General features: G+C 31.7%; 1 protein-coding gene across 1 annotated transcript; it reads left to right on the top strand.

Annotated features, from left to right (window-relative positions):
• Positions 1–1330: 1330 nt before the first annotated feature.
• Positions 1331–27752, top strand: LOC111639942 (cytochrome P450 4C1-like). The gene is made up of 9 exons (XM_023385905.1): positions 1331–1672; positions 1748–1847; positions 17148–17217; positions 22834–22960; positions 23032–23196; positions 24211–24381; positions 26108–26174; positions 26249–26428; positions 27598–27752. The coding sequence occupies exons 1-9, from the start codon at positions 1331–1333 to the stop codon at positions 27750–27752; spliced, it is 1377 nt and encodes a 458-aa protein (XP_023241673.1).
• The last annotated feature ends 5 nt before the right edge of the window (positions 27753–27757 follow it).

Below are 27757 nucleotides of genomic sequence, written 5' to 3' on the forward strand. Positions count from 1 at the left end.
AATTCTAACGTTCCTTAAAACTACATTTATATCAAAAACCGACCAATCATATATCTTCTATAACATAATTCATAATCGAAATAAAAATTAGCTCATAAAATGAATTAGAAAAATAATTAATTTTTTAAAACATTTGATAATTAAACTTATTGTTAAAATACAATTAATTTAATTAAAATTTGTGATTAAGATTTTTCCTAAAAATTAATTTTGTAATCAGTATGTTTCAAACCACCACTACTGTACTGACATATATAGTATATATTCAACGGATATTCATTAAAATTCTTAAGATACTTGGTATAAAAATGTTTGGCTTTTCCATAAAGTTATTAAGTGAATTGAAACATTATTATATGATTTGCTCTAAAACCTAATGGATTTTTGTGTGCATTAGAAATTGCGTCCAATGAAGTGAAAGAAGTTAAATATTGACTCATGATTCATAAAGATTAAAACTAGTTAATAAAAAGATTAATAATAATTCGAACGTCGTATTACGCTCATGTTATAAATTATTATTCGATAATCAATTAGTAATTAAAATCCATTATCTAATTAAATGATGCCACTAGTTACACATCTAATCAACTACAAAACTATCTCGTGTAATATACATCCATTAACTTAGTCATTTTATGAGAAAGTTTAGTGCTATTCAAAAAGAAGCACTGTCCATTATTTTGACTCTCTTCGACTACTACTGAACATCGTCATTATCATGAACCCATTCAAAATCAACGAAATTTGCATGGGCTGTCTATTAAGACCATGCTGTGCACACGCTCTCATCTACGGTTTCGAACCTTTCAAGACTTGTAACCACACAAACAATAACCTTCAAATTATTCATAATAACAAATTTAAAAACGCTTATATTCAATTTATTGAATTGATATTTTGGAATCATTCTGTTATTTTATTGTGGCAAATTATTCCCAATTGGAATAAACATGCAGTCTGCCTTGGATGGTACAATATAATTGAAGGAGATGCGATGCTCGTTAAATGTGTAGTTATATGCTTGGTGTGTTCATGCGTCTTCATTTTCAATTTTTGCAAAAAGAAGAAAATGATTTTGGAATTAAAATTAAAAAACGAATATCTTATTCGAAACATAAAATCAATCAACTTCGCAATGAATGAGTTTTGTCTATTTGTTTCTTTTGCAATTATTTTCACAATCATTAATCAGGCTGCTCACAATCTTTTAACCTTTTATCCAGAAGTAGAAAAATCGGCAAAATTTCCAGGAGAAGCATTATTCTGTACCATCCAGCTTCAATTATACTGTACTTTTCTTTATGGCTTAATTGGTCACGGTTTAATAATGGCAGTTATATTGTTAATTCTCATCGAAATGGAATTCAAGCAACTATCTAAAGAACTGGCTCTTGTAAGAAGAAATGATGGCAATACCTATTCGAAATTGAAAGATGTGATGATTCGTCACGAAAGTCTATGGAAGTTCGTCAATCAGTTCAATACGAAATTCAGTCATCTTAGTATGATTACTTATTTTGCTATGACTTCGACTACGAGTTTTCTCTTTTACATGTTCTTACACACGGATGCAGCCGACATAATTCGTGTTGGATTTCTAATAATGCTTATTTTCTTTACTTTCACATGCATTATTACTGCTTGTCAATTGTGCTGTTTTGCCTTCACGGTAAAAATTATTTTTTTGTAATATACTAACGTCATATTTTAATATTTTCTGTTAATAAATTACTTGATTTTGCAGATGCAGAATGCCTTTCAGGACATCCGACAATTTGCTGTATGCGGTTTACGTATAGAAAAAAAATTAAAAGTAATAGGCAGCGTTTACATATATAGTGAAAGTATAATTTTAAAAAAATACACACATTTATATAGTAGGAAATACACAAAACGAGCTGAGCATTAAGTTCTCATAATCAGTAACCACCTATTCATATTAAAACATAGTAAAGTCATATGATTAAATTGTATTTAATAAACCAAAAATTACCTAAACAAATATGAGATTAAAGTAATAACTTTTAAAAATGATAAACATAAAGGTTTTTCTGTACGGAAAATTGTGAACTACGAGTTTTATACATTAACTGTTGTCAAGATGAATAAAAACATTTGAATCTTCGTAGTTTCAGACATTGTGTTTCAGACTTCTTCCAAAAATCAACACGGCTTTATCTTGAAGTGTACTGTTTTATAATAGCTACAGCAGCAAATTCAAATTTGTCCCGTATCGAAATTACTAAATTGTATTTTGAATATGTGGTGGTGAATGATGAATAATTAATACTCGAAAGCGCTTCAGCCGTTCAGTGTATTTCCTACTCAATTACATCACATTTTAATTTACAGTTTGAATTTTTATGCAATAATAATCTTAAAGATAAGTAATAATTAAATAAATTTTTACGAAATGTTATTTTTGCAGATTTTAAATTTTATGAAAAGATTTGGGAAAGTCTCCTTATGTCTGACCATTGGTGGTATCTACCCAGTTACAAAGAGAATTCCTTTCAAAGTTTGTAATTTTTTCACAGCGTAAAGGAGTTTTAAATCTTGATAAACATAGAAGTTTGCACATTAAAATTTTACCATAAAAAATTATATAAACTTTACATCAAGTCTATAACCCTTTTCAATGAAAGCTATTTTTAATATTACTAATATTTAATTTATAAAATAATTTAAATGCGAGAGATATATTATTTTATTCTTTTAAACTATAATTGGAAATGTCTATAGGCAGGAATATTTGAGAGACAATTTTATTTGTATTTAAATTAAACATATTAATTATTTAAAATATTAATGATACGAGTTTAAAATTTATAATAAAAATTAATATAAATATTTAACAAAGATGTTTATTCTTTTTTTAGGTGTTTTTAACCATTATCTGGCTAATTTATTTCACATTCTTGCAGGTTGCAAAAACATTACATTCCTTCTTTTCGGCTTTCATGAAACTTCAAGGTTTGTCGAAAGAAAAAAGCAGCTGTAACAACTTAACATTGTAATTAAATTCTTCAGAAAAGAAGTTTTTTAGATATTGATATTAAAACAATTCAAATATGCCCATAATTTAAATAAGTTATTATGTGTAAAATGCAATATAACCGTTCAAATACATGGAAGAAGGAGTATCTCTTGTTTGCATGAAAGATGCAAGTAGATTGCAATTATTCGTTTATACTTAATAGATGTTTTGTAAATCTAAACTGATTTTTTTATGATAAATAATTGTCGTATAAAGTCACTTTAATAGCGATAATAGTAATTCTCACATTTTATTTACCTAACAATAAATATTATTTTAATTTTTAAAAAATTAGTTGGGATGTCGACAAATGTCTAACTGGAAAACTAAATTAAACCAATTTTAATTGTTTCCTTTAATATATAGTAGAACTCGTTGTTCTTCGTTGTGGAATGATTGTGGAAAACAATAAATACTTATCAGTTTTTATTTGACAAGAATATTTTAGAATAAAAATACATTTGTTTAGTGTCGCACGAACATTTCTTTTGCAGTATTCTTTTAATAGAAATTGACATACAAATATATTTATAAAATTTATTTCTTGTCTAAAAGTGAAAGTGTTCTTTATAGCAAGATCTATAAAATAGATAAGGGAAAGTCATCCAGCATTCTCGCAGAGACCAGAAAACCTATTGTGCCAGAGTTGACAGGAAGCTAAGAGAAAACGATTCTAACTGGCCCACGGGAAAATTCATGAAGACTTACCAATATTATCCTGAGGTCGCTACAAAATGCAGAATACCGACGAGACAGCCACTTTATTCTCAATTCCAGCGCCAAAGACTTTTAGAACTCATAGAATAAGGCATTCATAGCCCAAACTCAATTCCCTGGGTCCATAGAATAAAATATTAGACTTTGTTGCAGAATACACAGAAAACTAAGGTTGTAAACATTATACATAAAATATGAATTTATTGTTTTCTTCACCAATATCCATACAGAAATCAAAGCATTTGTTATTTTTTAATCACTGCTAGTAATGTACTTATAGTAAAATTGGATTGTAAATCGAACCACACTTAATAATTTATAAAACATTTAAATTACGACAATGGAAAATTATTATTAGAATTTAGATTATTGAATTAATCGTGTTACACTTAGTTACGTGTATAGTAAAAACTGTCTCACGAAATTCAAGAATTAGCTAGCTTGAATGAGGTATCAAACACAATGTAGGAATGTTAATAACCACTATTTGGTCAATAAAAAATGTTAGTAATATCAAAATTAGAATGTACTTTGGTCTCCTTTTCTTATTTCTAATTTTGTGAAATTTTATACATTTTTGAATAAAATCCTAAATTTCCTTTTAAGAAAAAACTTAAAATTATTTCTATTGCTGTAAAACAAACGCAGACGTGAATGAGATAACTGTCTAACTTATTGATTGGAAACATCTTGATTGAAAAATTTGATAAATTGTTGACTCGTTTTAATAAAAACATGACAACAATTTTATTCATATATGCTGTTATATTCTTTATATTATTTGTATTCATATATAACTTCGTATATTTATGTACAGTACAGTAGAACGTCGATTATCCGAATCAATTGGGGACTGGGGTTGTTCGGATAACTGATATTTCGGATTATGTTCGAAAAAATAGTTTAACGTATTCGATGCTGAAATTTTTCTCCGTTGCGTGTCGCTTCGAGTTGAATTTTCGTCGCTGTTAAGTCTAACGAAGACTATTGTGTCATTAAAAATTATTTTTTTATTTTGTACAAACAAAATAAATATATTGAAAAATATAAAAACAATAAAAAATTATACTTCAGAAGTCAATTTAGTATCAAAAACGTAATATATTTGTTTAGCCCAAGACACAGCCGAAGATTGCAGCACCACAGCACTAGCAAAAATTTAAATTTGCCGACTGGAATTTTTTCGGATAATTGACGTTTCGGATAATCGACGCTCTACTGTATTCGTATAAGAGCTGACGTTGTTTACGAATATATACTTATAAGAATACATATGTGAAAATTCGGAAGCAAGTGTGAATTTTTACACTTTGTGTACTGTCACATCGAAGGTGACTTTCATTGTCTGAAAAAGGACTCCACTCACACCAGGGGATCGTTCATGTCTAACGTAAATATAAGGTGCAGACAAGTAACCAATTAACGGTGACGGCCCACTGTTACTGTGTGGAGAGTAACTAAAAAGGTCAGCTGCAGGGGTAGACTGTCAGGTGAGAAAATGTATAACGTTACTGGGAATGGCCAGTCATCACCTCAAGTGATGATAATTTTAATACTGACTGGTCGGTCGAGGTGACGTCGATGATCATAACTGCGCCACCGTGACGGGAGAGACAGTAATAAATCTGAAGAACTGTCAAAAATCAAGTAAACAGCATACCCAGTCAAGACAATTACGTCAAAAAAGTCCCAGGTATTTCCCACGCTAACCGTGTATAAAAAGTAGTCGAATTTGCACCTTCGGGTGGACTGCCGAAGAGGACTCCACCAGGTAAACACTCTCACCGAACAGCCGAAGAGGACCCCGCCGAAGCAACACCCTCAACGGACAGCCGATGGACAGACCTCTACAGTCGGAGATCAACGGAGCGTACACCCATATCGGACTGATGTACCTGGATGTCGAGCAGACATCCAGGAACATCAGTTCCATACCGCCATAACGTCCATCGCTCCATATCGCCATCCTAGGAAACTTCGATTAGAAACTGCCGATCACAGTGCATCCTACCAACGCCCTATACGAAGAGATCGAATCCTACGAGGTAAACCCTTGCTCGAATGTTGTCTCTCTCTCTCTCTCCAACACGTCCCTCTTAGAAAGGTCTCTCTTGATCTTTCGATCTTTAGTTTAAGATAAAACGTAGATATAGAATAGATTCCTTTTATTATTTATGCATGTGTCGTTTATGCTTTTTTCTTTGATATGTATAATTTCTTAGTTGTTCATTAAAAGTGTTGTGGTTGTTCAACCTGTGTAGTTATTTGGAAACCTTGTCATGGCCTCACGACCTCTCTCGACTCGATTTGCTTTCCTAAGCCATCCGACAAACCGAAAGCGGGTTTTACCAACCTGTGCAGATTAAGTGGTCATTAAGAATCAATCCGGTGGCCCCTGCTCACTCACACATACATATACATAATTTACACACTGTTTTTTTACATATAAAAAGACCAATATTAAATTATAATAAACTAGCAGATAAGCCCAGTGTTACCCAGGCAAAAAGTAATGATAACGAAAATTCAGATAATTATATCATAGTGAATCTTACAGAATGAAGGAATTAGGTCATCCTGTTTCCAGACTAATTAGAAAATTTTTAGATGGGTCAAAAAATATGTTTGATTTCTCGCAAAAACGCAAAAAACCACATTTGCACCTGTAAATCTTGCATGTTGCTTTCTCTTAACACTTAATTCTTACATTAACATTCTTAACACTTATTGTTAACATTGCAATTCTTAACACTTCTATTGTTAACACTTTCATTGTTAACATTGCCATTCTTAACACTTTTATTGTTAACACATTTATTCTCAACACTTCCATTCTTAACACTATTATTGTTAACACTTACATTCTTAACACTTTCATTTTTAACATTGCCATTCTTAACAATTTTATTGTTAACACTTCCATTGTTAACACATTTATTATTAACACTTTCATTCTCAACACTTCCATTCTTAACACTATTATTGTTAACACTTACATTCTTAACACTTTCATTTTTAACATTGCCATTCTTAACACTTTCATTCTCAACACTTCCATTTTTAACACTTTTATTGTTAACATCGCCATTATTAACAGTTTTATTTTTAGCACTGCCATTCTTAACACTTTTATTGTTAACACTTCCATTATTAACACTCGCATTGTTAACACTTCTTCCATGAGGAAATATTAACAACTTCTTTTCCGCGCGGGGGTAAAAGAATTTCGAAAATTTCTTTCTTCGTGTACATTGTTATGATATACCCTAATTTTGTATCAAATTCCAACTTTCAACTCCTAACTGCTTGGGCTCTACGCTTATTATTATTATTATTATTATCAACCTATCTTGATTATACTGTATGTATGGATGCAGATATCTGTATTTTAAAATAATTTATCATTTTTCAATATTGGCAAATATATTCGTAGGAGTACATAAATTTTATTTATACAAATAGCTCACATTGTGTTTGGAACATCTGTAAACAGTATTAATTTATTATCTTCTTTTTCTGTCTTTTCTCTTCTACATATAAATGAGGATTGCTTTTTTTTGTTCGCTATACACCTCTAGGCCTTTTTTTGACGAATTACAATTAAACTCGGTAGTTACGTTCAAGTTCGGGAGAAAACAGTACTATTTTGGGTTGCTGAAATAATTTAATGACTCTACTGTAAATGAGCAAATTGAATGTTTACATTTTCTTAAGTGAAACAAAAAAGAAAAGAAAAAATTCGCAATGAAAGAATTCAAACACAAGCTCAAAGACAAACTGCATACAGACAGCAAGAAACCTTCAACAGTTGACACTGGAATTTAAGTGCCATTAACTATAATCCACAGTATAGCTATGCATGTGACAATGTTTTTATTATTGGATCAATGTCTAAGGTATGTGGAAGGTGTAGTAATAAAAAGTGGGCTATAGAATCACCTGGAATGTGGTGTAACAATGGAAAAGTGCAATTACCCGTACTTTCAGAACCTTTGAAAACTGTACTTACAGGCAATACATCTGAATCAAAAGACTTCATACAAAGTATTCAAGCATAAAATTCTGCATTTCTTCAGAGCTAATATCATTGGTGAATGAGGTTTTATGCTTATATTTGAAATTTAAGATCAGATATATCACAAAATAGGTTCACCACAGCCATTGCCACACGAAAAACCAAGATACCTTCAATTGTATTTTGTTTCTGATCACCACCATCAAGCACAAAAGATACTATAAAATTCCTACAAGATTCAAACTAATTCTTCAACTTTAAAATATGCTTCATTCTTCAAATAATTGCATTCAAAGTTTTAAATATGCTTTAGAAATGTACCCACTATGGAATACAAAATAATTATTAATGCCGACAACAAACCTCCTTTTGAACATTCTAAAAGATTTAATCTCCCAGAATGAAGTGGCTGTGAACATTGCTACTTTAAGAACATGGCAATAGAGACATTGTGCTTAAAACGCGAGACAATACGCTACAATTCATTAGTGAAACCCATAGAGCATATGATGATTTGCAATATCCTTTACTTTTTCCATTGGAGAAGATGCATATCACTTTGGAATACCTCAAACAGATGTACGTTATAAGAAAACAGTTTCCTGCATGGACTACTATGCTTTTAGATATATGGTTTGTAGTAATTCATTAAATTATCTTATGCTTGATAGAAACCTCTTTCATTAATTTGCTGTTGATATGTATGCAAAAATAGAAGCAGAAAGATTATGTTACTGTATACGCATCAGATAGAATTAAGATGTGATTCATATATACATCTAAAAGATGGAATCAATAATGATGTAGCTAAAGGAGAGCTTGGCTAACTTTGCATTCTTCCATCAAATTTTGTAAGCATTCCACATTATATGCATGAGAAAACTCAAGATGCAATGACATGTTCACACTTATGGTCAACCTGATTTTTCATTACATTCACATGCAATGCTAAATGGAAAGAAATTCAGGCCGAGTTATTACTTGGACAAACATACATGACCTCATAGCCAGATATTTTCACATAAAATTTTTAAAATTAATGGACTTAATCACGAAATGTAACATTTTTGGCATATGCAATGCCATATGGACGCTACTGAATGGCAAAAAAAGGGGGATTGCTACATGCAAATATTTGCATTTGGCTGATCACCAAAATTCAAGCTGATCAAATTAATTCGGTTATATCTGCTGAATTTCTAGACCCTAATGTAGACAAAGAACTCTTTGAAATAGTTAAAACTCAAATGCTCAGTTCCATGTAGTTTTCTAAATTTTAATTCACAATCAGTGTTGCCACGCCGATTGTTGCTTGCCATCGGTAGACTCATTAGTCAATTTTCGGTAGATTTCGGTAATTTTTCGGTAAATCAACTTTTTGTGGCAGAAAGGAGGTTGCACATAAACAATAACATTCTTTTTCGTCATTTATTTTATTATATACTATAAAACAATAAAAAACAAAAAACTAACACAAAACACTTATGTAAAAAAATAATAATTTACTAATTAAGTAGGTACATTTTGTCTTATTTTTCTAACAAAATACAGTAATACCTTTTATTTTTCGGATATTAATAATAATTATTATTATTCAGTATCTTTTGTTTGTATGTTTTTAACACTGTTTCTTATTTTTAAAATTAAATTATCTTTTACAGGAAAATCGTAACAGTAATTTTTATCCAATTAATTGTTTAGTAAGAAGTAAGCCAGTGATTGTTTCAGAGCTCAGTTTATTTCCGTGTTTCGTGTTTAACAGATTTATTTACGAAAATATTCTTTTTACATTAGCTGAAGAATGGGGCAGACACAAGATATTCTCAACAAAACGAGACAGAATCTTTGCAATAAAGTCTCTTACAATATATAAGAAATAAAGGTACAAAAATATGTTTTATTGAAAATTTTTAGATGCATTGAAAATAAAAATTTCTTTCTTGAATTATCCTAAACTTTTCGGTAGATTTGATGCTTCAATCGGTAGATCGGTAGATCGGTCCCAAAATCGGTAGATCTACCGATAATTCGGTAGACGTGGCAACATTGTTCACAATGTATGAAAGACAATAAATGTACAAAACATTAACCAAAACAATTTATAAAAGACATTCAGACAGGAGAAAATGGTTATCTTTTATATCGCAGAAGAAAACCGGATAATTGAGGCTTTACAACGAGTATCAAACTTCATGAAATCGGTAATAGTTGGATATGGAATTGATTTTGAAATTTATTACTATATTATTCAATGCAGATTTCTCTTCATCTAAGTTTTTATAATAAAATCATTTAATTAAGAAATTTCTTTTCTTCCAACGTATTAATTTTCCACTTCAATCTGTTGGCACACTTTCATTCCTTACGGAAATATTTACTTCGTAACAAAGAACAGCTGTAATGTTTAATGTCAAAAGATAGCGCGAGTATTATATTTCTGACAGTGCACTACTTTTCTCACATAGTTCAGTTAAATATATTACCAGAAGAATCTAAACAGTTGTTTGGCTTTCCAGGTCTCCCTCTTTTTAGACCTGGAAAGATGGTCTAAAAAGTTCAATCACAATGCAGAAAAATATAGCTTTCCTTGCTTCTGACTGATAAATATTGTAGAGTGTTGTTCCTATACATTCAGACGGAAATGTCTAGAACAAACTGGATGTAAGGGCTATGATCTCTTTTGTAGGAGAATCCAGTCACATAGTATAAGTATGCATATGATAACTGGCAATTTACTTTTTTATTATAATAAGAAATGAAATAACTGATTTATTTATTCATTAATAATATGGCATTTTTTAGATATTTTTTTATTTTACATTTTATTAGTAAAGAACAAATATCCACATAACATGTGAGTGTTTGATCTTGGGTGTGATGTGAGTGTTGATATTCTTTTCTGAAAATTCAACATTCACATCACTCTCATAAATATTGCAGAGGTTGAATTGTTTTAGGAAAATTGCTTTCTCGAAAAATATAGCTAACATCGTATTGATTAAAACACCTTCACGTCCGATCCCGAGTTAACTCGGGCAGGTTACATTGCATTACATAAAACGCGGTCCTTAAGGTCCTGAATAAATTTTTTTTTTCCAATTTTTGAAATGTTTTTTAAGTCCCCAAATTTTTTCAAAATTTTTTGCCCGCGCGAAAAAATTTTATTACGATTTTAATTAGCCTTTAATAAAGCTCGATTAAGGCTTAATTGCTTTTTAATGGGATTTTTTTTAATCAAATTTAATTCATCATTCTAAAGTTCTAGTGCACGGATTTTCTTTCGGTAAAGTTATTTAAAGTTAGTTTCTGATGTCAAAAACGACCTCCAAAAGTTTTTAAATCTTTTAAATTAATATATTTTATTTTATATAAATTTAATTAATTAGGGAGAAATCGCAATACAAGTTAATTTTCTAAAAATATTTAAAAATATAGGCCTAGTTAATATTCACCCTACTTTAAACCCTTGTCCTCCCGAGACGTGTATGAGAATGTCCCGGGAATCCAACTTCAGCTGTGTTCAAGGTCACCCAGCTGTGTAAAGAATGACTCATGGGTGTTATATTTCACAGAAAGACAAGAAAAAGGAAAATAAAATTTGAAGCTTTTTCTTCAAAATAAACGCATTTCTTTCGTTTTTTTTCAGTTTTAAGTATTTTTTGTGTTTAATTAAAAATTCCTTTAAAAAAGCTCATACTCCAAGTGGTTAAATGAAGCAATTGTGTCTTGGGTGTAGTGAGATGTTGTTGTATCGGGAGAAAACTCATAATCTTCCGCTTCTTTAATTAAGGATACGATTATTCTCTTCTTGATGCACTCCATGTTTTTTACTTTCGTTTTAATGCAAATTTTATAGAGTGAAAGCCCGAGACAACCATTGAGGGCTTATGGCTACTAACACCAAAGCAGTTTTCGAGCATTTTGATTCACGTTTGAAATTTTCTTCTGGTAAGTTCTTTCATTTTTTACAGTAAAAACATTTATTACTTGAACATCCAGATCTATCTAATGTAAAACAAGACTAGTCCACAATAATATCAGGCTGTGGCCAGAAGGAGTGGTCCGAGTAATCCAATTTGAATTTCTAATTGCTTCACATTGTACTTTGGTGCAGAAATTATTTTCTGAATATCAATATTTCTTTCCATTAATAATCCGTGCATGTATGTGGGATATTTTGACTTTTTATTCATCTTAGAGAGAAACTCGTCCGTCTAACCTTCATCCAGCTAGGTTAATTACTTATCCTTAATTTCATTCATTTTATCCAGTTTTATTTCGCTTCCTTCAGCTGTAAATAGCGTTTTCTTCTCTTCCACTCTCCTAATTATATCATATATTGTATAAAATCCTATAAATTTAAAATGTTTTATATTAATAATGTTCCATAGTAAATAATGTAGAATCGTTCATCGAATTTATAATAGAAAAATTTCCAGCAGTAGAGGATTGAATAAAACTACTGAACATGGTAGTTAGTCGTGGTTATGCGCTTGGAAAATTTCCCGCTTTTAACATAAACTGTGGCCAATTTCCTATAGAAATTTTACCTAGAAGGCATATCTTTTTTTATCTTGCCCAAATCTGCGTTGCCTTATTCAATTTCATCGTATAATCCAAAAGATTTTTCTGCTCGCATGTGCAGAAACAAAATGGAAATAGCTGTTGAGAATTTTTAGTTTACATCCTTATGTTTAACTATAAAAGAAGAAAGTCGTTTCCCAAGATAAAATTTAAGGTCTACAAATTATAACACAATAAGCATTAAGAACATTTAGCTTTTTATTAAATATCCACCATTAATTTAATAATTATCTCAGTAGCCAGTTGGTATAGATATGAGACTACCAACTGGCTTTTCAGATAATTATTAAATTAATGTTTTAGAGGCGAAAAGCTTAAAACTATACGAATCTATATTTTTATATACAGTAGTTATTGATATTTTGATATGTGTAATGAAATGTTTTTTGTATTTCCTTAGTTAATTTTGAAAAATCCTAAAATCGTCGATAGATCACCAATTGTACACGACCTAGAAGGAGTTTTAGATAAATCTATTACGTTCAGGTTTGTTGAATTTATTTATATATATAGATAGAAATGAAATGCATAACCAGTCACACTGACTAGCACCTCATATGAGACATGTTACTTTAAAATGTATCATATGAGAGAAATAATCGAAAAGTTATATTATGAAGTAAAGCTGTCATTACTTTACGAGATCGATTTCATAGTTCTAGAAGAAATGCGAAACAGTTAGCTTATTAACAAAATTTGGGCCGAAATTTGAAAGACTTGAAGGCCTATAAATTCCCACTGTCGTCTGTTTATCCTTTTGTCCGCCAGTCTGGCCATCTTTCCTCAAGTTTCAGAACGGAGTTACATAGATGAAAGTCTGCTGTTGGCGAGTTGCAACCAGTGTTCAGTGGTTTTATGCACTCGGCCACTGCTGAGCATACTTCGTCTATAGGAAAATCCAAAGGCATCATTACGGTTCTTTGATACGATGACAAGCGACAATTAAAATGTTTTACTACATATTTCAATAGCGCGAACTCTAAAAGGACCTCTTTTTATCGTGGGTTCTACCAGGCTCACAATGGATGCGGCCGAACGAAAGAGACGGGACCAGACAATCCGAGGCATACCGCATATGAAAAATTTATGTTGTACACGTCTGTAGCGCCATTACGTATATCGTGTTTAAGACTTTGACAAGCATATTTGTTTTAATTCGTTAATTTAACTGCTTGACACCTAGACTCATCCGGTGCTGTAAATTACTATCGCTTAATATATAAGTACATTTAATAAACCGATATGATATCGATTCTTTAAGCCCACCAGCGGACAAAAGGATAAAAACACTGAACAATAGTCACAAATCGGCCTCACCAATGGGGTGATTTGCATGAATTTTTCCGAATTTACTTTGCGTGTTTAACACTTTATTATTGAATACATTAGTTCTAGTCATTTGCATTGAACATCGTATTATCGCATTCACCGCGCTGTCAAGTAACAATTATTCATTGTATTTCTATACATTTCGATTTAAAACGTACAGTACTTTACATGTATTTTGTAATTAAAAAAGCTATAATATTTAATAAATTACATTTCGAACTCAACAGTCCAAACGAATAACTACTTTAGTTACTGTGTGTATTTTTATAAATTCAAATATGGCCGAGCCTTTTCATAATTTTTGATAATTTTACTAAATGCATTTACATAAAGTATTAAGTTATATTTTTCTATGCAGTTCTTAATTTTAGTTATAATGCAATAATGTTCTTTTTTTTATTTCAGTAATGGCAGCAAATGAGTAAAGAAAAGAAAATTATTTACTCCTATTTTCCGTATTAAACAATTAGATGATTGTATTCCGAAGATAGAAAGACATTCGCGCAATACTTTAAAAAAATTAAAATCTTGCAAGAGCGATATCTCATTACCTGTAAAAGAAACAATAATGTCGATTGCTTTCGGTAAGTTTGAAAAAGTTTAATTATGTTTATATCTAGTGAAGAATCTGAAACACAGGGTGATTCAAAAGTCTTCTTACATAGGTAAAAGACGGCCCTGAGTATGCCGTCAAATAAGTCATAAAATATTTTATATGTTGATACTAATTAACTTGAATGCACACATAAACACTACAACTCCTGGACTGAGCCTATTCCAATCAACACCTTGAAAACAATTTTCTAGAGCATCTGATAAATTGGAGCGAGATCAAAAATTAAATAAACTAATATAAAGAGGAAACGTATTTCTCAATTGTGTTATCTACTGTATTTTTAATGTCCATTCATCTCTTCCTTCAGTAGTGCACCTGTCACTACTGAAGGAAAACGAAGATTACCTTTGCTCCTGTAAGCAAACGCGTTACCTGTATATATGAGAGAAGAAACTCCTTCGTCATGAAAATTCAAGCAAAAATAAGCATTTCTCAGTTGTAGCATTTATATTTGTTTGTTAACATGTTGAATTTTTATTTACCTGTCTGGACATCAACGTGATCTGGAAATACCTCTGAGGAATCATTAGGCTCTTTGACGAATCAGTATTATATTCACTATATCCTCGCATGACATTTATATTTATTTTTAGAGTTTTCGGACTTAGCAAACAATACATAACAATTCCTGGTAATGATCTATAAAATAGCAAACAAAACGGAACACAAACATGTGCTACAGTGAAAGTCCAGAAAGGTTCTAGAAACATTGCAAGTCTAGATCTGGTACATGTGCCACTCCGAAAATAATCATCATTTTTAGTTCCCGTACATACTATACGGTTTGTGTTATGAGCGGTAAATTAATCAACTTTTAACTTAACAGAACACGAAAACACATTGTAAAACAGAGGCGGTCAATTGACCGCCACCGAACACCAATGGTAAAATCGATGAAGTAACCAACGATCGCCTGAAAGATCGGGCTATAATCTGACTAATTAAACGATTGATATAAAGTAATTTGTCACTACAGATAGACGTCAGGCGCCATCTCTTAACTAAATTAATAATTATAATGTTTAATAAATTATTAAATACTTTTAAAACCTTCTGGAATAAAAGAACTAACCCGAAGCGAAGCTTAAACCCGCAACCTCCACTTGTCATGCAGCGTGCTAATCCGTTCATTTATTCCATCCAGAAGGTTTTAAAAGTATTTAATAATTTATTTATTCAGTTAAGAGATGGCAATTAACGTCTACCTGTAGTGACAAATTACTTTATATCAATCATTTAATTAGCCATATTATAGCCCGATCTGTCAGACAATCGTTGGTTACTTCATTATACACATAGTGCTTTAAGATAATTATTATTTAGGTAAAATCGATATTATCTCATAAACTTTATCCTAAAAAACAAACATTTCTAGTAAAAAATAATCCAGCAATTTGTTGCTGAACTTTCCTGGCAACATTTAAAATTTATGTGGCGTCATCTGTTAAATTTTATTTTAAAAAGTTTTATATTTTTAACTATTATTGAATGGCAAAAAGCTTAATTTTGAAGGTATAGAAGTGTTCTATAAAAAAATTGTAAATGCTAACAACTAGTAAAATCGTCATTAAGTGTGACCCAACTCGAGATACACACCACGCTAGTTGTGTGTACCTCCACCTCCATGACTTTTAACCACCAAACTTTAAGATCATTAATCACCTATTAAGCAGACCAACAAATTTCATAAATTTTCCACAAAGAAACACAAGAGTTATTAAGCTTCAAACAGGGCGAACAAAATCGTCCTTCCAAACACATACACACACACTAACAACCATATACACAGAAATTACCTGAGAATTTTTTGCATTTCTCAATGTTTGAATGTGTCCTAAGTCCGAAAATGTAAAAATCTTCGGTGTGGGTTATTTTTTGATCGATCGCAATACATTTTTTTCTGTTATATATAACAGCAGCTAAAGTAAAAGCTTTAGTAACACTTACCTAAATATCATTAAATAAACATTAACGATGATACGAAGATTAACCTATGAAAAGAAAACACAGTGGCATTCTTAAGGGATGAAATCTAAAAGAAACGAAACAACACCTGGTTAATAGGAAAGTAAGTGAAATATATTTATTTCTTGTTCTATTAGTTTTCATTAACACCTAAACCTGTTGTTCGATCTGTACCAAATTTTTATGCTCATTCTCTCTTGGACTTCCAGGCAAATATAAACTACATATAAAACATTGACATCACACCATTTCCCTGATTTCATCCCCTTATTAACTTCCAGAAAAATATAGACGTACGTGAAATTTGAACGCCCCACACTCCTCTCAACTTAATCTCCTCGACATTTCTTGATAAAGGTAACAACCTTAGGCTAAAATAGCAAAACTTATAACATAGTTTTTATTTTACATTTTTTCCGTTAATTTATTTAATTTAAAATATAAGCTCTCCACCTGAAATTAGTACTGGCTTGCCCCTGTACATCATACTTTCCTGCTAGCAATAGAGTCGTGCCTATTACCTATCTGACTCCTTTTATGAGAAAAGTTTTGAATCGAAATAACGAGATTTCCTATTCAAAATAGATATGTTTTATGCTTAATCTGGGCTTCCTGATGCTGAAATTTCCACATTTGTTTTCCACTTTTATCTACATAATTCTGTATTTAAGATTAAGGAATGACAGACAGTAGAAATTTATAGGTCTACAATGTTTTCAAATTGCAACCCAATTAATACTAGAATGGTCCAGTGATTCGTGGTTTTTTCTGTAATTTTGTGTTAAAATTATATTTTCAAATTTAACGAAAACAATTCTTTTTGGATAAGGTGACTTTGGTGTAAAATTATTATTTAATATATTATAATAATTATATTACAGAAACTATATTTGGATTTCAAAAGTCTCTACACATCGAAGAATTTCCTGTGATAGATAAAATATACGAATTGTAAGTGTAATTTGTTTTAAATGCTTTATTTTGTGATAATATTTTCTCAAATTATGTTTAATACGTAACGTTAACGGTTTTTTAAAAACATTTTTGTTTTGCTGAAAAGAAAAATATGTTTTAATACTGATTATAATAATAATGAGTTTTACGTTTTATTTACAGAGTGGTTCAAAACTCGCTTAATAATTAGATAACTGTTTGTAATTGTTATTAAATTAAATAATTAAATTACTAGAAAAGAAGTTTCCACAAATTTGAAAAAGTACGTAATAGAAAAATAATAGAGAATTTTTAAATGGTAAAGGGATTTATGGACCACCCTAGAAACTGATGCATAATTAACTTTTAGGATCAAGTTATTTTTTTCCTTTTGGTTCCCACGTGTAAAATAATAATAACAACCCTAGGTATCATGTTAATAAAGATGATAGATGGATACACGTTAACATGTGTTTCTATCTATCAACATCATCATCATCGTGTTTTGGTTTCATACTTGTGCTGCATTTTTGGTTCTTAGCAATAGAGAAATTTGATATGAATAACATCTGGGTGATAACAACAACAACGCCAACAACTGTTCAAACAGAATGAATCGTATTATGCAGCATGAGGTCTGTATTAAACGTATTCTCACAATTAAAAATGTGTACACTACACAAAAGTCCAGAAACATTAAGCCTTAATTAAAACATATAAATGGCACTAGAGAAAGCTGCAATATTTAACACGTTTCACAATGTTAGCAAATTTCTAAATGTTAATATATATGTTATGGACAAAGTGATTAATACGGGCATTATGAATAATTCCCGTATTATTCATAATGCCGAATAATGCCCGGGCATTATGAATAATGACCAACAAAATCGGGCACTGTAATAAATTTCAATAATTTATTAAATTGACCGGTCATTATGAATACTGCTACCACCTAGTCGGGCAAAGTGATAAAATATGTTAAGGAGTGATCATCCGACATAGTTAGCCAATCAGAACTTACATCTTACTTGCTCACGCGTATTGCATTTAGTACCGAATTTTAAATTTATGTGTTCAGTAGTTAATCTTTCTTCTTTGACGAAAGTAACGATCATGGAGGAATCATTAAGTGATATGAATAATCGCTTCAACAACCAATTAAACGAGCTAAAAACAAAAGGGCTGAAGAAGTAGCATATATTCTTTTGGTTTTTTTTAACAATTTTTGGTGCACCGAGTATTCTACAAAGCGATAATGGCAGAGATTCCCCAATAATATCATCAAAGAAATGTGTAATATGTGGTCCGAGTTAAAAATGGTGCATGGAAAGCCCAGGCAATCACAAAGTCAGGGTTCAGTAGAAAGATGTAATCAAGACGTAGAAAATATGCTTAGTTCTTGGAGATTAATAATACTAACAAATGGTCGGAAGGATTACGTTTTGTACTACTGATGAAAAATCGAGCGCACCATACTGGTATAAACTGCAGCCCCTAAGAGGCCATGTTTGGAGCAAAGTTAAAAGTTGGACTAAAAAATTTTATACCCAACGAATCCTTGTTCAACGTTAATACGGAAGAGGATCTACAGAGACTTTTTAAAACTATCAACGAAGTAAGTCAAAGTTGCTCAAACTCTGAAAGTCCGGGTACCGTCCAAGAAAACATGATAAAATATTATTTCATAATACTACCCTTACATAGCAATATAACTGATGAAGTTGAAAGATCTACATCGTCTTCACGTGAAAAAAATCTAAACCAGGATGATATTAGTATTACAGAATTGGTGAATGAAGAAGAAACAATCCAAACAATTGATCCAAAAATAGAAGAAAAAATAAGAAGTGTGTCTAAAACAAGGGCTTTGTTTAATCTTAAAAAGCAAGTAGAAAAAATGATTAATACATCAAATTCCAAATACACAGCAGCTATTGTTGTGATACAGTATGGATTCGTGTCCCTGATGTAGATCAAGCCCGCAGTGATGGAAAAAATATTTTAGGTGTTGTTGTTGCGGTTAAAGATAAAAACCTTTACAAACTGGGTACCAAACATGGCATATTAAATCTATTATATTCCACAAACCAATTTACTGTTTGTAAAGAAAACTTTATTTCTGTTGGAGATGTACCGGGTGCAGAAATTTCGCTTAGAGAATGTGCAAGAATGTCATCAATTTCTGAAGGCCACAACTATAGTTAATGCTGCTGAAAAATTGGTTGAAAATCTAATAGATGCAAATGCTACCAAAGAAAAAAAATTTATGTAATTCCAAATGTCATGAAAATGTTAATTGCTCAAATAAATAAACTAAAAAGCATTTAATTTTTTATATAATTTATACCAAAAATTGTTAATAATACTTTTCGTTAATATTAGTTTAATTAATATAGTTAATAGTACTTTGATATAATTTACAAAAAATAAATATTTATAAATGAAATAAGTGGAGTTTTTTTAATCAAATTTAAAATTCTGTACTAAACGCTGTACGATACGCACACGCAACTCAGCGTGCCGATTGGCTAGCGTATGTCAGATGATCACTCCTCAACTTATTATTATCACTTTGCCCGACTAGGTGATAGCAGTATTCATAATGACCGGTCAATTTGATAAATTAATCAATATTTATCACACTGCCCGCCCTATTTGGTCATTATTCATAATGCCCGGTCATTATGAATAATGCCCGATTAATCACTTTGTCCATAAAATATATACCAAAAACACAGAAGCACATTAATGTAACATTTGTTTGGGTAGCTATGCTTTGACTTGAGTCCTGCATAAACACTTGGAACAAGTATCAGCTGAACATGACATTTACAAATATTAATAATTTAAAAACGTGAATTTTCAATAAGAATACAAAACAAGTAACTGATTTTATTAAATTTCAAATGCATTCAAACATGAATTCGAAAAACATACATCACGCGATTTCAATGCCGAATAAGCTGTAACTTCAAATTCTGACAAATGGTTCTATTCTTTTAGACCTCGATGCTATTCTCCAATCGTCACTTTTCTTGTATTTATAATTCTACAAATAAATTCATAATTAAAAGCGTTTCGCACTGATACGAAATTGTCTAATTAATGCAAAACTCTCACCATAGCCATATCTGGCACAGGTATGTAAATAATTACCGTTGTGGTTCGATAGGACGCAGGTAATACCATCAGCTGGCTCTGTAAATTTGTGGAAAGGTTTAGAGAGGGTCATGGTATTCAGAATTTTTAGTGTACTGTACAGTACCTATTGTTTGGAGATCTTCGAATGCCACGTATGCATGTACGATGTTGTCAAAGACATTACTTACAGCTGATGAAGTTTGACAATGGCGCATCATTAGGAAAGAGATGTAGATTAATCGTTTTTCGACATGACTGTGAGATATAGCGGATACTTGAGCGCCTGTAAGAGTTCACAGTGTGGTCAGGCTCTGAATGTCACAGACACACTGCCATGAAAGATGATAGTTTGATTGCGAGATAAGTACGAACAGCTGCAACGCCGTCTTTGATCATCAAGCACATTCGGAAGCACATAGAAGTCTCAGTATAGAATTTTGTATTTTCCTATATCGTTAACGAGTGATTAGCAGAGGCTAATTTTCTTGCAGATTACTACTATAAGTTCTGTCATTAGGACACATATCTTCGGTGTCATTAGGACGCATCGTCAATTTTAGAGCTGCCATGACAAGGAAACATAAACTGCCATGGACTGGCAGAAGGTGATGAATCTCGATTGTGTTCGGGAATGGACGACTACTGTGTTATGAAATGGAGAACCATTGGCAAACGTTTCAATCCCATGTCTACATACTATGAGCGGTATACTGTCTCATGATGAGATGTTGGTCTGGCAAATCATCTCGTATGACAATCGATCATCCATAACAGTAGTGCTCGAGGCATTGATGGCAAAACGATATGTTTAAAAAAATTCTGTACCCTCACTTTGTCATTCATGGCAGAGCTGCTTCACAATTTTCTAGCAAGATAACGTTTAATCAGACAGCTAAGGTTTCACAAAAATGTCACCTTACCACAAATGTTCGGCCTGCAGATTTGCTACTATTGGTTGAATCAGATCGATGGAATAGAGCATCCAATCTACCAAAGGAGGTGCCTTTTCAGAAGACTTTCTATGGGAAATTGTTCCCTTTAGAAATATGAAAGACACCCAGAAAACTCGACGTGGCACATATCAAAGAAGAAATAAGCACTTAAAGTTCCCAGGTTTTATTTACTCGGCCACTGGTAGGCCTGACCATTTGTATGACCAGATGGACCTCATCTTCCGCCATGTACGAATGTTAGGAATCCGAAATGACAGATGCGCCATCTTTTCACAAATTTAGCGTAGTACAGCGAATGACGCTTTAGAGTTTCCATGCCCGCGATTTCATCTCTGTACTTATCCTGTCAAAAGGCTACGTGCAAGATATTAAAGGTTCGTTAACATTGTATCGTCATTTCTCAAAAAAGTTTCTTTGCTAAGATATTGTAATAGTTTCTTATTAACGTCATTATATTTGTACAAACGCAGTATTCAATTACAATACCTCTACTTGGTGGGTAAGTTTTTTTGACAGTAAATGTATTTTGCATTAGTAATTGCTACATTGTTGAACCTATTACTCTTCTTAAGGCTTCTATTCTGATCTTTTACGACAAGTACTAACAAAATATAAAATTATATTTATTACAGCGTGAACAAGATGAGTTGGAAACGAACAGTCAACGTATTTTTCAGATCANGGTCTGGCAAATCATCTCGTATGACAGTCGATCATCCATAACAGTAGTGCTCGAGGCATTGATGGCACAGCGATAAGTTCAGGAAATTCTGTACCCTCACTCTTCGTCATTCCTGACAGAGCTGCTTCACAATTTTCTAGCAACATAACGTTTAAGCAGATAGCTAACGTTTCACAAAAATGTGACATTACCACAAATGTTTGGCCTACTCGGCCTGCAGATTTGCTACTATTGGTTGAATCACATCGATAGAATAGAGCATCCAATACGTGGACAATTTACCAAAGGAGGTGCCTTCCAAGAAGACTTTCTACGTGAAAGTGGCCCCTTCAGAAATATGAAGGAAACGCAGATAACTCGACATGGCACTTACCAAAGAAGATATACGCACCAAAATTTTCCAGGTTTTATTCACTTGGCCACTAGTCAGCCAGAGCGTTTGTATGACCAGATGAACACCACTTTCCTCCATCAACGAATGTTAGGAATCCGATGTGACAATTGCGTCATCTCTTGAGAAATCTGGCATAAAACTGCGAATGATGCTTCAATGTTTCCATGCCCGTAGCGTTATCTCTGCACTTTTCCTATCAAAAGGTTACGTGCAAGATATTATACGTTTGTTAACATTACCATCATTACTCAAAAAACTTTTGGAACGATATTATAATAATTTCTTATTATCGTTATCATATTTTCACCAACATACTAAAATGTTATTGTTATTTAGTTTCAAGTTTTTTGACGGTAAGTGTAATTTTGCATTAGTAATTGCTACATTGTTGAACGTATTACTCTTCTATTCTGATCCTTTTCGACAATTACTAACTAAATATAAAATTATATTTATTACAGCGTGAACAAGATGAGTTGGAAACGAACAGTCAACGTATTTCTCAGATCAAATTTAATTTTTGATTATTTTTCGAATGGAAAGAAACTTAAAGAATATTGCAATGTCTTAAAAGAAATATCTGAAAAAGTTATCTTTTCTTTTATTTTAATAAGATTTTTAAATATTGTTATGCAATTATACAATTCTATTTCTTACAGATACTATTGAAAAATTTACGTTCCACTGAAGATAATCGTGATGTTAAATATGATGATTTGGATAACGAAAGTACAACGTTTATCGATATATTAAGTCGAAATTTAAAACTGAAAAAGTATATACCTGACGAAGTTCATCAGAATTTCTCCGCACTTACATCTGCTGTATTTATTCCTACTTTTTATATGTTTCATTATAAAGAATATAAGTTAAAATTAAATCATTCTACCATTTGAGCATAAACACAGATAATACAATATCACCAGCGGCTAAGTATATAACACCGTTGAAAATGGGTGTATTTGATTCCGGGTTTTCTCCTGACCAAAGAGTTGGCCGAGTGGAGTTTTACAAGTTTTTCATACGTGTAACAACAAAATAATCGCAAATGCCGACTAACAATTTGAACAAGAAATCAACTTGCTCTGCTCAGTGTTTGAAAAATTTATAAATAATTAAAAGATAATATCTTTACATATATTTCTCACACCTTTTATATATGTCGTATATAATATTATACGTTAGTTGTGTGAATTGATATAAACTATAGTTTGAAAAGAATTAGTATAAAATTTGTAACCTGTGTATAAATATGAAGGTTTTATATTACTGTTCTTAATACTATATTTCAGTTTCTATACCGTGCAGTTCCTTAAACAATATTCACTAGACAATAATTGGGCAACGCTTGACAATTGTAAATAAATAAACTTTTAAACGCACTCTTGTACAGTACTGTACCAGTTATCTGGCACATGAAAACCAGCTATTTTTGAAAGTAGTTTTTAATTTAATGGGCTATAATACAGCTGTAGCTGGTTCACTCGGCATACATTCTAGTATGACTGCTGGAATGCGTTGTGTTGAATACAGTTAGTTCAGTTCCTTACTCTCCATTATCGATTTTATACGCCAAGTAAGTATTTAGCCTCCATCCAGACAACCGGAAAATTTAAAAAATACTACCAGACCCAAGCTTGCAGGATCTCTGTATAAGATTCCAAGTTTTTGGTTACTGGTTTATCAAATATAATTTTCCTTTTTCGTTATTTTTATCATTTATTTTATAGAAATAAGTTTTTGGAAACCATTTGTATTCTTCTACTCAAAAGTATTGTTAACGTTTGTCAATCTATAAGAATTACTGAAAATGATTTCGATTATTATTTTTTCAATAGGCTTATACTACATTATCGAAAACAATATGCTGGTGTTTGTACGAAGTTGGAAAAAATCCTGAAATTCTGGCAAAAATACAGGATGAATTAGATTCTATACTCGAAGATGTCAATTCTCCTATTCGAAAAGAAGAGTTGCAAAAAATGGAATATTTAGAATGTGTCATTAATGTATGTTGTTTTCTGTTACACTATGGAAATATTATAACTTTAACTTTTGTAACGTTTCGCGTTATTATTACCAGTAAAAATATATTAACACTTTAGTAATTCTAAATATGTGTGTGCTGTACTGTATATGTAACGAACCAGGTACGCAATGAGGAGAGAAGTGGCTTCGCCATGACAGACCATTGCCTGTAAGTGACTGCGGAAGCTGCACATTTATCTCCCCTATTGTGAAGTTAGTTCGTCATATGTACTGTACATGTAGTCTATATTATAAAATATAAGTACGTGAATGTATTTTTACGTATAGCGTAGTTAAGAGTCGCACTTATTCTACGCGGACCTTAGTAACGAAATGCCAGTGTGCGGTTAATAACTAGGAGGCACGATCCGGGTTCGATCCGGTCATAGAAGAAGACGTGGGATAATTCTCTGGTTGTACGTAACGCGTTACGTGGTTAATTTGTCGGGGCGGGTGTAGATTTTAGAATTTTTTTGTCTTAGCTGAGAATTATGCGAAAACCTTATAACTTCCTGTATCTATTCGTATGTTACATCTATCCCTCGCTAGTATTGTGTTGTTTAGACTTATAGATTTGGGTTTGCAGATCCGTTTTATCGTTTTTAAGCTCGTAGTTTTGCATATTTTTGGGGGAGTAAATAAATACGCGGACTTTATCGTATTTCTAAAAAAACACGTCGAATACTTGAAAAGTAAGCTAAGTGTGTCTTCCCTCTCCAGTTGAAATTTCTTTTGAAGAACCGAAAGATTACACACGTCATGGTCAATAGTTACGAATTGAATCATTGACAGTGCACTCGAACTCGGAGCCATTCCTGTTTATTAACACGTGACGCCCGTCAAAGGTCGGTGTCGTTAAGCATTTAAAGAGACTTCCGTTCTATATCCTTTCGCCTTCGTTTAGACTTAAACTGATTTAATCCGGCGGCTAATTCCTGTTTAATAAGGAATCGGATGATAAACGGAGATACAAATTGATAATTAACTCTTTACAAATTTGTAAAATGTTTAATTGCTTGTTGTAATCAGTCCATTTAATCTAGTTTTACAATTCCAGACAGAATAAATTAACTTTTTTCTACTTTCAATCGCGGCTCGGTCTTGGTAAAAAAAGAAAAACAAATACAATTAATTTCCTCAAAAAATTATTTTAATTATTCCAACGACCTGTTCCGAAAGACCTGGGAATTTAATTTAATTTTACTTCAAATTCTTTCCGGTTATTTGAACTATTTCCAAATATTTGTCTATTTTATAAAGCATAAAAATTAAATAAAGATTTTTCTTCTCTAGTCTGATCTGTTGGTCCATCGATCTATTGTTTTTTGCTGTTGTTTTCGTAATTTTCTTTGTTTTTTTCTTAATCTTTCTAACATCTGTCTCAATCTCTTCTATTATTTCGATGTCTTCATTTTCGTGGTAATCGGGATTTTTTATTCTCGCCCCTTCACGAGTTGCTTTGTCCGGATTAAAGGGGAAAGTTTGAATGATGCGATCATTTTCAGATGTTATATTTTTCTGTATTTATCCTATTCTGTTTTTGATCTTTCAATGTAAGGCTTCTTAGCTTCAAATTCCAATTGTTTCCATCTTTTCCCCAATATTCTTGTCACTTTAGTGACTCGCCTTACTCCCGCTGCTTGAAGTATTTTTATTATCGATAGGATAAGTCTTAATAACTTTACACGGTATTGTTATTTATCACAGGAAACAATGAGAATGTATCCAGCAGTTCCTATAACGGCTAGATTATCGGAAGAAGAAATATCTGTTGGTAAAGATGTCATTTTTAATACTTTTCAAATAGCATTACGTTCATAAAACACTGACAACTTTAACATTTGACAGGCAACCAGATTTTTCCTTCAAATTGTAATTTTCTGATATCGATTTATCATCTTCAGCGAAATTCAAGATATTTCCCTAATCCGAACAAATTCGATCCACTTCGATTTCTTCCATCAAATTCAGCAAATAGGCATCCTTATTGCTTTATACCATTTTCAGCTGGGAGAAGGAATTGCATTGGTAAGTTTTATAAAAATTTAAGTAAGGGTTTAAATTATTATTAAGAATTTTTATTTATTTTCGAATTGATTCGGCATCACATGTTCTCAACAAATAAGGAATTTCAGAGGTTATTGATCTGTTTTTCTTTTAAATGCTAAATAAATCTATTTATATAATACAATAAAACAGCCATTTTCTTTTCTTTTCATTTATTTCTTACACAAATTATTAAGTTTTAAATACCATTAATACAAAATATTAACAATTTCATTGTCATAACTTGCATTTATTTTTTATTTTCTGTATTAAAATGTGTTTTTTAATCCTCTGCGCTACAAAACAAAACAGTACAAATACATTAATTGTAATTTACAATAATGTATTTGAACAAAATCGTGCCCCTCACACACTAACATCTATAGATACAGAAACAACCCTTGAATATTTTTGCATTTTTTAACATGTGAAAGCTTCCAATCCAAGTGTAAATATCTGGTAGGGTCATCTTTTCTCACCGATTGCCACAGTTTCCCTCTGTTATATATAATAGCCGAGTAACTAAAATTACAAGATATATATATATATATATAACAGAACACGTTATTGAGAGAATAGGATAATATATTCGAACAATCCAAAAGCCAAAACGATGGAGTGTGCAGCCTTTCCAGCTATAATACTCCGATAGAGCAAAAGCGTAAGCATCTAATAATCCGGCCGAAGCTTTTAACTGCTTGGCCTTGGGTAAGAATGCGGAATAATGCCTTCCGGGATGTCTTTTAAGTGTAACTGGCTTTTATTCAGGTGTTACAGAGGTGGAGAAAACCCAGAAAACTCCACACGGCCAGCCCATCCGGGAAGGGTGCAAACTTACGACCGAACTCCCAGTGTTCAGGGAACAGAACCACTTTGGCCATTGTCTGTTTATTTGATCAAGTATCATTTAAGAACATTTGAACCGATTTCTATGAAACTTTGTATGTACTGTACATTAATTCAGGATAGTATACATCATTTTCTCTAGCTTGTAGCCCGGTACCTCAATTAATTATGTATAATTTTAAAATATATAAACGTCAATAATTATCTCTTGTATATTTATGCAAATTATAAACCTAATATTTTTCATTAATTAGTATTTATATAATAATTTTACACAATCTGAATTACGAATGTTATATTTGTAGGTAATCGTTACGGAATGTTGGTGATGAAAATCTTTCTAGCAATCGTCTTCAGACATTTAAACGTTGAATCAATAGGAAAAGTTAAACCAAAAATTATGGGAATAGCTTTGGAGTCGAATGTACCATTCCGTTTCAGAATAAAAAGCAGATGTTAAACTTG

Source organism: Centruroides sculpturatus, unplaced genomic scaffold (genome assembly GCF_000671375.1).
Source record: "Centruroides sculpturatus isolate CEXI.00-Female unplaced genomic scaffold, Cexi_2.0 scaffold1264, whole genome shotgun sequence".
Taxonomy (NCBI): domain Eukaryota; kingdom Metazoa; phylum Arthropoda; class Arachnida; order Scorpiones; family Buthidae; genus Centruroides; species Centruroides sculpturatus.